This window comes from Bos indicus x Bos taurus, chromosome 10 (genome assembly GCF_003369695.1).
Source record: "Bos indicus x Bos taurus breed Angus x Brahman F1 hybrid chromosome 10, Bos_hybrid_MaternalHap_v2.0, whole genome shotgun sequence".
NCBI classification, from domain to species: Eukaryota; Metazoa; Chordata; class Mammalia; order Artiodactyla; family Bovidae; genus Bos; species Bos indicus x Bos taurus.
In genome coordinates this window covers 39,396,257-39,412,668 of record NC_040085.1, presented here as the reverse complement: position 1 = coordinate 39,412,668, position 16,412 = coordinate 39,396,257, and the positions used below count along the sequence as shown (strand labels likewise).

Genomic DNA, 16,412 nt, shown 5'->3' with positions numbered 1-16,412 from the left:
ATATAAAAACGAAGGTAATTCCTCATGTTTCCTGAAAAAATGCCTGAGTTTTTTCCTTTCCCTCATTCCTGTGAACTTGACCCACGTTATTCCCTGAGCCATAGAAAAGCTTTGCCACAACAGTTCTGTGTGGAGGCCCAGTTTCTTAAATCTCCTGATTCCTAAGCTAACTCCACTTTTTTCTTGAGAATTTGACATCACCTCTTTGGTATATAAAGTTTACCTCTGGGGAAGAGAACTGAATTATGAAGGGTTACAGAGCCCTGCTGTTGGGAGAGAGAGGATGGTGAAGTGTTACCGTCTGTTCTAGATGATCTTTGCCTTCGGCTTCTTGGCCTCCTTACACGGAGGCCTTGGTTAGGGTTTTCTCTGTGAACCAGTTCCACCAGTGAATCCCTGCAGGGTTGGGACTGAATTATTTGCATATTTAGTATGCTATTTAGCCTATTCGAAATGTGTGCTGGTACTAAGCAGTATAGACAAACACCAAGGCTCTAAACCTGAGCCCTGTTGAATAGCTTTGTCTAGTGGAAGTGTCATTTGATGGTGTGAGATGAAACAGGTCAAGCCTCATAGTCTTTGTCTGAGAATAGCAGCCTGTGAAGACCCTAAAACTACTCATGATATGCAGCATATAAACACTGAGGGACTGAGAGATGCTGCGCTTTTGCTCTTCTGTCCTTAAGTGACATGTGGTCAGAGGAGCTCTGCTGAATTGGATCCATCTTCTCAAATTGGCACTGTTTGTCCGTATTTGATTCCCATTGGAGATATAAGCTAAGAGCTGTGGTACTTGAGGATATGACACAGTTCCTTTGTTACAGTAATGAATGTAATAAATTAAGGGAGAGACCCAAAGGAAAGTTGGTTGATTGTCATTAGAGCCCTAGTTGGAAGTTCAGTTCATCAGTGAGGTCTAGTGTGGCAGGTAGAGAGGGAGATGCCTGTTCCAGCTGGATAAGCTGAGTCACCACTGAAGGTTTACATGTTGCACTGGGCTCACCTAAGGTTGACTGAGTATGATGTGATTTCCGGGTAGCATCTGAAGTTCAGGGAAGATGGTATAGTTTGGTTTTCTTCTTGCAACTTTTGTTTTATCCCACTGATTTAGTGACAGTTTCCTGGGACATCAAACCCTGTGAACCTCACACAGTTTAGATTTGAAGGCCTGTTGGGGGTTGCGGGGGTGGTGGTGGTTGGCTCAATAAACTAGTAGATTGGAACAGTTTGTAAAAGAGATAATCCAGAGGTTAAAAACATAAGCTTTGGGATTGGTACCTTGGCCCTGAGGGATTTTTGAAACAAAATGGAGTCTTTCTGTCAGTCACTACAGTGTAGAGTTCCATGAGCCACATCTGAAGGTACTCCTAGCCTCAGTGGAAAACCAGGACAACTGAGTAGTTGAAAGAAGAAAGGATTGCCATTTTCTTTCATAAAACTCAAATGGATATCAGTACTACCTATAATTTAATTTGTAAAAGATTTTCAAATATTTATTTTTCCTTTATTTAAAATACTTTAGATCCCTGTACAGCTGTGAAACAGTCCTCTTTTAGTTGAGACCCTAGAACATTATGAGAATATTTGGGTCATTTTATTTTTTTGAGTTGTCACATTTTTTAGATTTGGATCCTCATAATATGCTTAGAACCATGATGAATTCTCCCTCCATTTTATAATAAAAAAATTAATATTTAATAAAGCAACTTGACTGACATCCTGGCTAGGGTCATTGGAAATTTGAGTCTGGAAATCACTTCTCTTGATTCTAAGCTCAGTTTTCTATTTTTTCTACACCATGCTGCCTTCCTGGAATTGAGCATTGCCTATTTTTTCTTTGTCCATACAGCTTTTGGTGAAAGCTAGCTAGCCAAGACTGATCACCCTCACATCCAAATGTGTGTGACCTGTCTGGTCACAAGCAGATTATACTCACTCAGACACAACTGTCACTTGCTCAGACCAAAGCCTGTGAGAAGATTGATACAAAAACTGTAACAACAGGGAGGACAGTTAAATTTACAGTGAAACAGCCCTGGACAATTTGCTGCTTAGACCAGATTAGCTATAGGTAATTGGCAGTTAAAGAGATCCTGTGTCTTTGAAGTCCTCTACGATGGATATAGAGCTCTATCTAGCAGAAAAAGAAGTATTATTTTTCTCATTGTGTTTGACATAAGTAGGGTCAGCTGCTGTTGATGTCCTCTGGGCAGAGCCAGAGTCCTCTCATGAAGACTCTTTTTCCCATTCTTAGCCTGGAAGAGAGGCCTTGCTCATTACTGAGGTAGGGAGGTGGTGTGATCTATGGCATATGTCCTGATAAAAAGCAATTAATGACCTGAAATGTGTGATTACAAACCAGTCTATGGGCTGGAAGTCTGAGAGATGGAGTTGGGTTCCAGAGAGGAAACGGGAATTTGAAGATTTGTTGTTACAGATACAGGGAATGGGGAATGATTGTCACGGCCTATTTTGGTCCCTTAGCTATAGCCACTCAGAGGAGAGTTCTTGATGATCAGGTACAGAACAAAGTGCAATAGCAGTGGCAAGTAATTCCACTGAGAATAGGGAAGTATAGTACAGTTAGGCAGAAGGAGACGAGAGAGGAAAATATATACAGAAACTCCTGCAAGTTGAAAGTGCTTTGTGGTCTCGGTAAGGTATTGGCCCTCCTGATTCTGTACTTTCTCCGCCATAAAGTAGCAGGTCAGCGCTTTTCATTTCCAGCTACCATGTTGGTTACCCTTCCTTCTGTGGTTAAACATCTCTGCAGTGACCTGTCAGAGGGTTGATTATTAACTGCATAAAGCCAGGGATGCTGGAGGGAGCAGAGGGAAAGTGGTTTGGCTGCTACAGCCAGACTGGTAAAGAATCCTTGGCAATTTTTCAGTGTATCTTTGGAAAGATACCATCGAAGTTACTATGAAGGCTGCTGGGTTTGGAAAGCTGAATTTCTGAAGAGTCACCTGGTTGAAAAGTGGTAGTTACTTAACACACTCAGAAGTAGGAGGGCAGTGCTCTGTATAGAACATCAGAACCACTACTTATTGGTTCTCAGGATATGTTGTCTTTGTTTACATTCTGGTCATTCAGAAATTCTAGGTAGTTTTCTAGTAGGGAAGGCACTTTTTGATAGGTACATTAATAGAACTTCAGATTTGAAAAAGGCCCTAGACATGTCCAGGTTACACCTACCACACACAGAATTCTTCATGTAATTAGCTTGACTGGAGATGATGCTTTTTCTGATCACTGCTTTTGATAGAGATATGGCTTCATTAAGCATTGTAGGTCATTGTTGGGAATTTCAGATTATTACATTTTTTTCTCCTGAACTAAACATCTGTCTTTCTGTAACTTCTACTCATTGGTTCTGTTTATACCCTCAGCATCACAGAATAAGTTTCTCTTCCACACTGCAACCTTCATACCCATCTCCCTTCAGTTAACTCCTTTCCATGCTAAAGAATACCAGTTTCTAAGACCTTTTCTCTTATGAGATGGCTTCTTGATGTTTTACAGTACCCTTGGCTATCTCTCCATTTCATGAATATCTCACAGAAGATATGGAACCTGAAAATGAGCACAGACCATCAGATGTTCTTTTCATCTCCAGCTACGTTTTAAGAAACACTTAAAAAAAATGTTAATGGCAATATTTCTGCTTACTAGAAAAACCAAAGCAATTTGCCACAACAACTTGGAATTGGGACAAAAAGAATTTGAGGAAGTTTTTTTAAATTTTTTTACTGATACTAAGGCTGTAATTTTTGAGGTTCGACATTATTATAAGCATTGATTTTGCCTCATATCTTCTCCAGGAATATATGCATTGAGTTTACCCTTAAAATTATAAAAATAACTTGATATTTATGTTTACAGGAATTATTCAAATTTACACTACACTGAAGTGACTTTAATGTTTCAGATAATTTTTAGCAAGGTGGATATATGTATGTTACATAATGGAAAATCTATTGTTTTAACACATAACAAACAACGTGACTCAGTGTAAGATTCTTGAAAAATAATTTTCTCTTCAAAACTATAGATTTTTTATTCTTTTTTAACATTTAATGTTACAGAACAGTCTAAGGTTGGCCTAATTTTGTTCTTTGTAATTTAAAAATTTTGCTAGAATGTGTGCACGTTTGGCTTTTAAAAAAATTGATTTTGCTGAAAAAATAGTGAACTTTTTCAAAATCTTTTTCAGTTCAAGGTGTTAACTTATTTATTATGTCTTGATGGGTTGCTTTTTTCCCATTTGTTCTAGTCTCTTCAGTTTTGCTTTGAGTATTATTAAATACTTCCTTTTAATTTCCCTCATTATTTTCTTTTTACTGTCCTTTTTCCTTTGAAATAGGATCCTCTACTATTGGAATAGTATCCTCTACTACTCCAGAGGAGTATCTCAAATTTTCTTGTAATTTCTTCCACAGTTTTAGTTCTGTGCTTTTTTGATTTCTGTATGAATTTTAATTGGTGTTACCACCAATTAAACCACCAGTTGGTTTAATTGGTGAATTTTAATTGGTTTTTCATTTCCTTGCATATTCCTTTTTTTTAAAAAAAATTACATTCTTTTAAGTTCCTATCTTTTCACTTCAGCCTGGTATCTTCTTAATGCTCTGCCTTCCTTACTGTCATGCTTTGTTTATCTTGCTCCATACTTGACAGGTCAGCCCATACAGTAGAATGAGAACTATCAGGACCTCTCAGTGAGCTCTAACATTTTCTTGTACTTTATATTCTTTCCTTTATATACCCTTCCAGAGTCTCTGTTTCATTACCATCCTGTTTTGTAGAGGAAGAGTTTTTGTTTGTTTTTTAGAGGAAGGTCTTTTGAAAGTTCTGTTGTTTTTCCAAGAATAAAAAAGCATGGGATTGTTCTAATGGTTTACATTACATACTAATGATGGGGCAGCTCCAGGGGAAAGAGGGTCAGTGGTAGGTGAATGTGGGTTGTGCTCTACGCCTCACAACAGTTGCAGAGATTGAAGAGGTGATAAATTATGATGTTGGGCAGAACTATGCTTTAATAATCCTTTGTAGTGCAGATTCAGTTGGCGTTCCCATTTCTTTGCCCTTCATAATACAATTGTTTTCAGTATTGTGTTTCACTGCCTTATTAACTCTCATTTTCTGTTGTATTCCCAGCGCATAGTTTAGTGCCTGGGACTTAGTAGGCAATTAATACATTTTTTTTTTTTTTTAATGAATCAGTAGATAGCATAGAGAATTCCAAGCATTTTACTAAAAATTTCTTCAGAGTTTTAGATCATTTTTGGTGGTATCATTTCTCTAATTCTTCAGAGATTATGTTGCTTTTACCGTGCGGGTCGCATTGTTTCATAGTTCCTATGTTTTCCCTCATGGTTTTTGTTCATCCTTTTATGAAGTAAGATCTATGTGGACTCAGTGCCAACTGTGGTCAGGTGCTGTTGCACTAAGCTCTCTACTTGGCTAAAGGATGTATTTTCTTCTCAGTGCGTGTGTGCTGTCGCTTTAGTCTTGTCTGACTCTTTGTGATCCTAGAGACTGTAGCCCACCAGGCTCCTCTGTCCATGGGATTTTCCAGGCAAGAATACTAGAGGAGGTTGCCATGCCCCCTCCAGGGGCTCTTCCGACCCAGGGATCAAACCTGCATCTTATGCCTCCTTGTTGGCAGGTGGGTTCTTTATCACTACTCATTTTCTTCTCAGATCTGTGGCCAAATGGCAGATTAAAGTGCAGTCCTTTCTCTCTTAAATCCCAGTTGCTCTCAAGCATTCACTTGGTATAGCGCTGGTCTCCTAGGGTGACATCTTCTCTTGAACAGTTTCTCTTGAACCCTGGTTCTTTGACACTGCCTTGAGAGAGAAGGCGGAAAAGTACAATTTATCTTATCCCTGTTCTATCTATAGCATTTACCTGTTAGATATTTACTTCATAGGATTCATCGCGCCCCCTCTGGTTTCCTCTTTCTGCTCTGCCATCTTCTGAGGGTTATTTTCTAAATGCACATAGAAAGATGGTAAACAAGGGAGTAATTAAGAACAGAATTCTTTGGCTTCATCATAAAGTAATACCTCGATGGTATATTTTGGCTGTCAGGTTTTCGAGATGGTACACTCCCCAAGGAAATATGTATATTTCCTTTTTTACCACCCACTTCACCCACCCCTCTTTTTAGCTATCTCTGTTCCATGTTGTGAGGCCCTGATGTTTATCAATATAGTGTCATCAGTCTTAAAAGAATAGGGAGACTTAAACCACATTCTAGCATTAAGTTTTTTAGTACTGTTCAGTTATTGATAGGGTAACATTTTTTTCTCTGAGTGTGTGTGTATCTTCATGAGGATTTTAGTGGGAAAGATTACATTGAATTCTGCTATTTAGACATAATTTGAAACCTGGAGTTTAATAACGCTGGCTTAACTGAATGTAAACTGATGGGTTAAGTCCTCTTTGAGGATTGTCTCCTCTAATTGCAGTTTTTGTCCCTATCCTGATATTGTATTTTTCCCCAGTCCTGTTTACTTTTCTCTTTTGCTTACCTACAATTAGATACCCTCCCCCTGCCCCATATTATTTTTAGTAGGAACAGGTCCTGTTAGTAGAGGGATTTAGCCTTTGCTAGGCAATGTTCTAAATCTCTGATAATTCAAGAAGAAGTATGGGAAGTGATGTGAGTAAAATTGTGCTGGGGGATGTGCCAGGGCCCGTATTGACTGAGGGAAGATTGCCAGCTGGCAGTGGTAGTAGAAATCAGTCTCTTGGGAATGGGAAACTAGAAGATTCCTAGTTAAATCTTAGCACAGACTCTCCAGGCAGTTGGAAATACTGTACTGTCCCCTGGGGAGATGGAGTGGGAATTAGCTTTTTCCTTGATCCAAAGTGACTTGGTTGGAAATACAACTGAACCTGTTTGTCTTGTCCATTGTGATGTGATAGCCACCTCGCAAGGGACTGTTTTGTGTGGGAGTTTATTTCAGGCTGTCTCTTTGCCTGTATTGTTTCCTTTAACAGCTCTTTACATTTTCTTTTTCCAGCAATGATGTTGTCCACTGGGCATGTACTGACCAATGTGGCAGGTCTGAGAACGTAGCTGAAGCTGAAACTAGGAAAGCTGGGGGCAAGGAAGAGCCTTGAATCTTGAGGTGGGACGTTGACTCTAAGATGTCCTTGAGCAGTGGAGCCTCCGGAGGGAAAGGAGTGGATGCAAACCCGGTTGAGACATACGACAGTGGGGATGAATGGGACATTGGAGTAGGGAATCTCATCATTGACCTGGACGCCGATCTGGAAAAGGACCAGCAGAAACTGGAAATGTCAGGCTCAAAGGAGGTGGGGATACCAGCTCCCAATGCTGTTGCCACACTGCCAGACAACATCAAGTTTGTGACCCCAGTGCCAGGTCCTCAAGGAAAGGAAGGCAAATCCAAATCCAAAAGGAATAAGAGTGGCAAAGACACTAGCAAACCCACTCCAGGGACGTCCCTGTTCACTCCGAGTGAGGGGGCAGCTAGCAAGAAAGAGGTACAGGGACGCTCAGGAGATGGTGCCAATGCAGGAAGCCTGGTTGCTGCTATTGCTCCCAAGGGCTCAGAGAAGGCGGCTAAGGCATCCCGCAGTGTAGCGGGCTCCAAAAAGGAGAAGGAGAACAGCTCGTCTAAGAGCAAGAAGGAGAGAAGCGAAGGAGTGGGGACTTGTGCAGAAAAGGATCCTGGGGTCCTCCAGCCAGTGCCCTTGGGAGGACGGGGTGGTCAGTATGATGGAAGTGCGGGGGTGGATCCAGGAGCTGTGGAGCCACTTGGGAGTATAGCTATTGAGCCTGGGGCAGCGCTCAACCCTTTGGGAGCTAAACCGGAGCCAGAGGAAGGGGAGAATGAGTGTCGCCCGCTAAAGAAAGTCAAGTCTGAAAAGGTAAGAGGTGGCCAGATCTGGCTGCCCACTGCCAGTCAGAACTGCCCTGGACTAACCACCTAATGTTATGTGCACTCTGTGGGAGGCTCATTAGTTTGTGGGTAATGACCAATTACAAGGTCAGAGCAGCTGGTAATGATAATGTGGTTTTGTTCCAAATTAGGGGATTCCCTGCAGATTCATTAACAGCAGGCCTGGACATTTTGGAGAAGAATATCTGTTGTTGGGGGCAGCTGCTTGGTAGAATGAATTTTCTATAAGCCAAGAACCTCCCACCTTGTCCTTGTCCCACCTGAGTCACTTGTTACTAGAGATTGGCATCAGTCTTTATGTGGTTCCCAGCTTGACATTTCATCCTTAGAATGATTGATAAACTTAACAAGTTGATAAGCTTAACAGGCTTTCAGTTGAATGCTGTTTTTAATGGGATAAATGGTGATGCTGGGTCTCTGGAAGAGACAAGGGTTAAATAATTTTCATTGCATGTCATCTACCAAGTGTTCTATTGGTGACTGCCAGAGAGCAAAAGGACCCATTTGGGGCAAGTAAACAATGGAGCAGGAGGTCCTGAAGTGCTTAATCAGCTCTTATGAATTAGTGTTGTGGCCATGAAATTTTGGCCTTGAAAGAGTGTCTTTGGCCACTAACGTATAGTTCTTGGCCAGGTATCGACATCAACTATTGGTCAAAGTCTCCTGGTGGTTTAATAGCTGCCAAACAGTGTAATGATACCTTGCCTTCTGCTTGACTTGGAAGGACAGGTGTCTACAGCCCCAGCAGGGGCTCTCCTCCTTTGGGGAAATCATCTTAGTTCATGTCTCAGTAAGTGGAACTTGCGGGTCTAGAGCAGAGTGGCTGTGCGTCCAGGGTCAGCTCAGGCTGCTTAAACTTGTGCAGCTTACAGTTTCCTACACAGTGGCTGGCCTGGTAATGAGCTCTTCATTGGCTCTTGATTTTCTGCTCTCTGCTCACCCTGTGCTTTCAGCTGATCCCAGCAGATGCAATATAAATTGATTTCTCTGTAATTGCATCAGCTGCAACAGGGAATACCTATTTCCATATGTAAGTGTTAATAAATAGAGGCTGGATGTGTATGTTTGGGTGGTAGTGTCCTCTCAGTGCTGGCTTGTGTTTTCTTTGCTGTAGGTATTTTGGTCCTTGCCTCTGGCACATCTATAAGTCTTAGCAACATCTGGGCTTCCCTGGTAACAGTGCTGTCAATTTTTTTTCCACTAATAACCCAATGGTCTATTCCCTTTTACCAGTGGCAGCTGCCAGAGAGACTGCCTGTTTAGGTGACAGATGCTACAGGCCACCTCAGCAGAGTCAAGTCCCAGCAGGTTACTGGTGTGGTGCATCCTGTGCTGGCTGTGATTTACCATTTTCTTTGGGGTGCAGATGGGTAATAAATGTTTTAAAGAGGCCTAGGAGTACCAGGAGTTCTTGCTTCTGTTCCAGGCCCTTTAGACTGTTCCCTACATCTGGCATCAGTAAGCTTTTGCCACATATCTATTCATGTTCATAATCTTTGTTCTTCCTGTGCTGCAAAGTGGCCACTTCTGAAGGTAACCTTCATTTTCCTTTCTGTTTAGAACTCTTGACTCATGTTGCAATCTTCTAAGCCCAGTAGTGGTCTGTGGGTGAAAGGATTAATGATGCTTAGCTTCATGTTGGGTTTAAGTCTAAATGTCCTGAAGAGTCTCCAACAGAGAAGCAAATGGAACCCTTTTTCTCTTACAGGTTCAGGGACTAGGTAGGTGGCTGCCCTTCAGATTATAATTGGGCTGAAAGATACAGTATGTTCAGAGAGGAATATATTTTGGTCAAAGGAAGTTTGCTTCTTAATAAGGTAGCTGTGTTATACACTTTGTCTCCCAAAAAGACTGAGAATGGGGCAGTGGAATGAGAGAGGAAAAGGAGAGAGACTGTGCTTCTGTTTTTGGAGGAAAGATGAAAGTGCTGAGAAGTACTTTTAAAAGAGGAGATTTGCTGCACACTTTGCTGTTACTCTAGGCAAGAACCTGCTTTCTCAATTCTTTTCCTTCTTCCCTCAACCCTTCTGGACTGTCTGGTTCTGGGGGGTGCCATTCTAAAGCATTTGGCCGTCGGAATAGATAATTATGTAAATAAATGTTTGGAAGTTGCTAGGAGATGAAAACACTGTGCAGAGAGACAGCATTTCTGGAATGGGAGGAGGGGAAGATGCAAAAGGGAACACAGGTTAGGAATCTTGGAGTAGAGTAGCGTTTGAGAAACAAGGACCCCAGGGTTTGGGCATAAGGGGTTTTGAGTCAGTGTTTGATGATTGATAATTTACCTTAAAAGCTAAGTCTTTGAAAACTTATTTAAGATTTTTCTCTCTGAGCTATGGGCTTAAGCTATGGCTTAACTGGTTTGGAATGTTCTGTCCATGTGGGGACAACCAACAGAACCAAAACAGCAAAACAGATGTTTTGATACAATCTAGGAATTACATATGCTGAGCTGGAAACTGTCATGAAGAGGGGAAACTCATAAAATTTGGAAAGGTTCTTAGCTGGAGTCTCCTTAACCCATACCCACTCCTCTACTGCTGCTGCTAAGTCACTTCAGTTGTGTCGGACTCTAGCCCCTTGGAAACAGGAGAGAAGAGAATGGAGTTTGTGGTATAGGACAGAATTGTTACATGTCTACTGCTAGCTAATGAGGGGGATTTGAATATTCAAATTCTCTACTTCAGGATGTTCTTTCTTATCAGGGTATAGGTGTCTCAGTCTACGGCTGAGCAAATTCCTATCAGCAAAGGAAGTGGATTTCCCTTCATGGGATCTCACTGCTGCTCCCCACACTTCTCTCTGGCAAGGCTCACTGTGCTGTTTCCCAGAGTTCTAGGAGAGACCAGAGATGGCTCTTAGCAACTACTGCTGCCCTAAATTGTCATGGAACACTCCTGCCTCATACTTCCTGCCAGCTGAAGAGATGGGGGAAGGGAATGTTGAGGCATAAACAAGACAGAGCCTTCCGGCTCCTGTCTGCTCCCTTGCCTCTGATTTGATTGATAGGTTGTCAGGTTAGGGATGGAGGGGGAGGTCCTACGAGGGAGGGTGCCGGTCTGAATGTCCCCAGCTTAGTGCTCACGCTGCTGCTCTGACAGGCAAGAAAAAGAATTTCCATAGCACCAAAGGCAGTGATCTGTCTGGACTTTGAGGTAGGGCTTAAGCCAGGAATTTAAGGTGACCCCACCCTCGCCCGCAAATCATGTAAAGTAAAGTTCTAGTGGCTAAAGGATCTAGAAATTTGCAACCGGAAGCTCTCCTTGTCTCTTTAGCTGCTGTTTTTGATCTTGGAAGGTAGAAACACTCTGCAGTGTGCTTTCCCCATATTTGTGTCTCAGCTTCTGCTGCTCTCAGAATGCTGCATACACATACTTACAACTTCCCTCGCTAGTTAGGATACAGAGAAAGCTCAAGTGTGCTCTTTGCTCTTTCACCTTCCGATCGATCGTGCTTGCTGTCATATCCTGTGTTCTAAGAGCATCTTCCTTTGCCCTTGATTTTGTTTTCTTGCCCTAGTTTATGCCTTCCAGCTCATTTCTCTCGTGTTGCAATCCCTCATTGCTCAACCAAGGTCAGGTCTCTTTTATTCTTTCTGATCCAAGGCTTTCTCTTTTAATGCCTTCCTCCTTTGCTAGCTGTTCTTTCTCAGTTATCGATGACATAGCAGTGAGCCTTGCTTCCTGAAGCCAAATGTCGTCAAGCATTTTCCTTCATGGAAAAAATTAAAAAGTTGAGTTGATATTTATGGGGGACAGAGATGCATTCTCAAACTACAACGAAGCCTGAGCTTACATTTAGTTTTTCTTCAGCAGCTGTGTTTTCCACCTGGGTGTTGTAATTCAAGGAGAGCCCTGAGAAAGATTATCTAGTCCAGTCTTCTCACTTTATAGAAGAGGGGACTGAGACCAGGGAGGTCATGCGACTTACCTAGACTCTCAGAGGGAGTCAGTGGCAAAGCCGGGTTTTGTTTACCAAGTTCTTGTGGCATATCGTTACTCTGGGATTTTTAACAAATCCTTCATTGTTATGAAGGATTCTATTTTCCCACTCTAAAGACTACCTCAACAACATTGGGTATATTAATAAATGCCCAGATGCTCTTAAGACTGCTTTCATTGGTTTTCTGTATTGATTTTAATATTGTAGACACTCAGTAAACAACAGATCTTTAAGTTTCGCTTTCTTTGGTAAGGTGATGATGTTTACGAAGAACAACCATTCGTAGCTGATGCTGAACCTCCTTTATTGTATATACAGAGGGAAGAATGTTACTTTTAACTCTGTACTTTGAGCTTGACTTACTGAGAGTGTGTGTGTGTGTGTGTATTCTGTAGTATTATTGTTCAGTCAAATTTTCATTGTTATCACTGTGGCATTGCCAGCTCCCTCTTTATTTGGCAATTGCAGGTATGAAAAAACAAAACCCTGCCTTCGTGCTTCTTGAATATATCACTAATAGGCAGAGCTTTAAATGTGTTAATATTGTGGATATGAACCATTTTGTAAAGACATGATATACTGTTAGATACCATTATCATCTTTCATTCATTCTGTGTATTAATGGAGTGCGTTTTAGATTCCAGGTATTATGCTTAGGACTGGATATATACTGATGAACAGAACAGAAATGGTTGCTGCTCTTTGAGGAGCTTACAGTTTACCGGCTAGGGCAGAGTTCTTGAAATTGTGGCCCATAAAACCATATGCATGATATCATTCGAGTGTCAGAAATGCATATCCTTGGACTCTACCCTAAATCTGCTAAATAAGTATTAGGGGTAGGGACCCAGAAAACTCTGCAGATAATTGCTATATACTTTAATGTTTGTGAATTTTCTTTAACCATTGTTAAAGATGGGCACTTCGTAAGGTGGGCATTGAGAGCCATTTCTAACCTAAAACACCAGTCTTGTAAACTTAAATTGCATATTAGCTCTTACTTATAACTTAATGGTTAAGAGTATAAACTCTGGAGCCAAACTACCTGGGTTTGTATCCCAGCTTTGCCACTTATTAACTGAGTGATATTGAACAAATTACTTAACTGAGCTGCCTCAGTTTTCTCGTCTACACAATGAGGAAAACAGTAATTCTTTACTAGAATTTTTATGAAAGTAAATTAGTTAATCCATATAAAACACTTAGAAAAGTGCTTGGCACATAGGGAACATTCGATAAATATTGGAAAAGAAGAAAAACATGATTTGAGTTGAAATACGTCTCAATTGACTCTAGGCAATAACAAGCTGAACTATCACAACATTCCACCTATACAGGAAGCCCAGTATAAATAGATAAGCACGTTGGCTAGACTTTCAGCACTGTTCTCAGAAGACATTCCAAACCTGGATTGGGACCCGTATATGCTTGTGATGTGTTCTAAAGGCCTTGGTATTTATAGTGGGGTTTGGTGAGGTAGAAGACCAGAAATTGCTTTCCAAAGATATTGCAGCGGCCTGTTGAAATTCAGATTTCATATAAATTGAGTTTCCTTTTTGGCCAGAGCCCTGGTGTGGGGTTGAGTATGTTGGATAGATATTGCTGTGGGTTTGCCAGCATGTGCAATCTCATGTATGCTGGAAGAGCACTGAATGTTTTTGTTTCTGCACAAGAGTGCATGGAAAATCTAAGTCCTAGTCCTTAATCTTCCTCCCCCAGTGTGAACTTGTATTTTTGCCATTTGGGTATAAGAGCTGTTACCAACAGAGCTCATCCAGGGAGGCAGCAGGGCTTGGGCTTTTAGGCTGGAGGTGGCAGTAACATGCACAGCTGAGATCCTGCCACTGCTGGCTGTCTGAGCCCTCTTCTCTGTGGTTTTCACTCTTCAAGCCATGCTTGAGTAACCCGCCTCCAGAGCTGCTGACAGGGCTGTGTTCAGAGGCCTTGGAAATTACACTGTTCATTTCCTTATCATCCCCTGACCTGCAGTGCAGAGCCTTCTGGTGCAGGAACAAGGCAGAAAGAAATCCAGACGGCTCCCAGCCAGCATGTGTCAGGGACTACAAAGAAGGAAATTGGACTTGCTCACTTAAAAACCATGGGGTTAGGCTTTGATTTTTGGTTCCTGCCGAGAGTTATTTGTGTGTGTGCGCATGTTCTATCTCAGTGTGCATATATAGAATGAGTCTGTACATGGCAGAGCTGTAGAGGAGGAGCATCTGAAAGTAGAAAGCAGAAAGGAGATTGCTTTTCTCATCAGTTAATTTCCCAGTCTCTCTAGGTACAGTTTAGTCATGGTTGAGAGCACCCACCCAAGTAAGAAGCTTCCCAGGCTAGCTGAGGAGACATTTTTAACAAATCCTGTTCTCTGAAGTTGTTCATCCTAGATGACATTGACATAGTCAATATTTAAGCTACCTAAGAAAGAAGAGTTTGGCCAGTATCGGGTAAAAGGGGTAGCTCTTTTGTGAAGGGGGGTAGTATGACAAGGAAAGGTAGGAAGAATTTATAGCATTTTGTGACTTTTTTTTTTTTAATTTCTGGTGCAAAATTCTATTATGTTTTCAGAGCGTGTCCCTGTGCTTTTGTCTTATGATCTTATGAAACAGTCTACTTCTTTTTTTCTTTTGGCATTTCTCTTACCCTAGGAGACCCAAAGGAAACACTTTTCAGACTGAAAAAGTACTATGTGTATGGTAAGGTTCTTGAGCAGAGTGTACAGTCATTTGAACCTTAATTTTCCTTTTTCTGTATTTCTACTACTTTAATGTCCCTCGTGTCTAAACTGGTAAAGAATCTGCCTGCAATGTGGGAGACCTGGGTTCCATCCCTGGGTTGGGAAGATCCCCTGGAGAAGGGAACAGCTACCCACTTCAGTATTCTGGCCTGGAGAATTCCAAGGGGGCCGCAAAGAGTCAGACACAACTGAGTGACTTTCACTTTCACTCTAGTCTATAAAATGCTTGCTTTCTGCAGAGCTATAATAATATGCTGTCTGCTTGCAATGTTGGTTGATATAAGAAATGGCCAATGTCATTTCTGATATTGGAGCCCTTGTGAAGTGGGAAAAAAAGAAATCTTTTAAGCTTTCAGTCCTTAGAGATATTTTTAAATCCTAAGTGTCTCTCTTGTTGGAAGTGCTCTGTAGAGAAGTGTTTTTACATGAGAAACATGACAGCTAAGATGAGAGGGAATTATTTCCTTTTGTTGTTGTTGTTCAGTTGCTAAGTCGTGTTCGACTCTTTGCAACCCCATGAACTGCAACACGCCAGGCTTCTCTATCTATCACTGCTTCCCTGATGTTCATTGAGTCAGTGATGCCATCCAGCCATCTCATCCTCTGTCACCCCCTTCTCCTCTTGCCCTCAGTTTTTTTCTAGCATCAGGATCTTTTCCAGTGAGTCAACTCTTCTCTTCAGGTTGCCAAAGTATTGGAGCTTCAGTTTCAGCATCAGTCCTTTCAATGAATATTCAGGACTGATTTCCTTTAGGATTGACTGGTTTGATCTCCTTGCTGTTCAAGGGACTCTCAAGAGTCTTCTCCAACACCACAGTTGGAAAGAGGCAGTTCTTCAGTGCTCAGCCTTCTTTACCATCCAACTCTCATATCCATACATGACTACTGGAAAAACCATAGCTTTGACTATACGGACCTTTGTTGGCAAAGTGATATTTCTGGTTTTTAATACACTGTCTAGGTTTGTCATAGCTAGTCTTACCTTCTCGTAAAGCAGTGAACCCTACATCATCAGCAGTATCAGCATAGCACCTGGAAACTTGTTAGAAATTCAAGTATCAGACCCCTTCCCACGTCCCCAAATCAGAAACTTCAGGCTTAAGGCCCAGCAATTTACGTTTTACCATTTGCTCTCCCTCTGATCATGTTATACTTTAAGGTTTGAGATCCACTGTGGTAGAGCTCGTTTCCTCTTAATAGTTAAGATCAAATTCACCAAAAAGTTTAAAAGGTAAAAAATAACTCTGGACAGTAGGTATGATTTTTTTTTTCCCTCCTGAATGATGTTCAGATATATCTTTTTCTTTATGGACAAACTGACAGGAACCTAAAATTGGAAGGAATACCTAAGGATTTGGGAGTTTGAGAGCAGAAGAGATATTTAAATTATTTATAACTTTTCTAATTCTCCCTTTTCTCATCTATAATGTGGAAGTGAATAACTACTGACTTCATAGGGTTATTATGAGTAGATTAAATAAAGAAGGTTAAACACTCAGCACAGTGTCTAGCATGTAAAGTTGAAAGTAAAGTTGTTAGTTGCTCAGTTGTGTCTGACTCTTGGTGACCCATGGACTGTAGTCTGCCTGGCTTCTCTGTACATTGAATTCTCCAGGCAAGAATACTGGAGTGGACAGTCATTCCCTTCTCCAGGATATCTTCCCAACTCAAGGATTGAACCTCAGTATCCTGCATTGCAGGCAGATTCTTTACCATCTGAGCCATCAGGAAAGCCCATCTAACATGTAGTAAGTACTCCGTAAATATTAGCTGTTACTAATGGTACACTGTTACTA

The 16,412-nt window shown here is 41.4% G+C and overlaps 1 protein-coding gene across 3 annotated transcripts in view; it reads left to right on the top strand.

Moving 5' to 3' along the window:
- Window positions 1-16,412, top strand: part of ZNF609 (zinc finger protein 609) — a 202,433-nt gene that overhangs the window by 19,810 nt on the left and 166,211 nt on the right. For all 3 annotated transcript variants that reach the window (XM_027553759.1, XM_027553758.1, XM_027553757.1), the window contains exon 2: window positions 7,032-7,905. In XM_027553759.1, coding sequence (XP_027409560.1) covers window positions 7,159-7,905 — 747 coding nt within the window. In that variant the 5' untranslated portion in view covers window positions 7,032-7,158. The remainder of the gene's footprint in view (window positions 1-7,031; window positions 7,906-16,412) is intronic.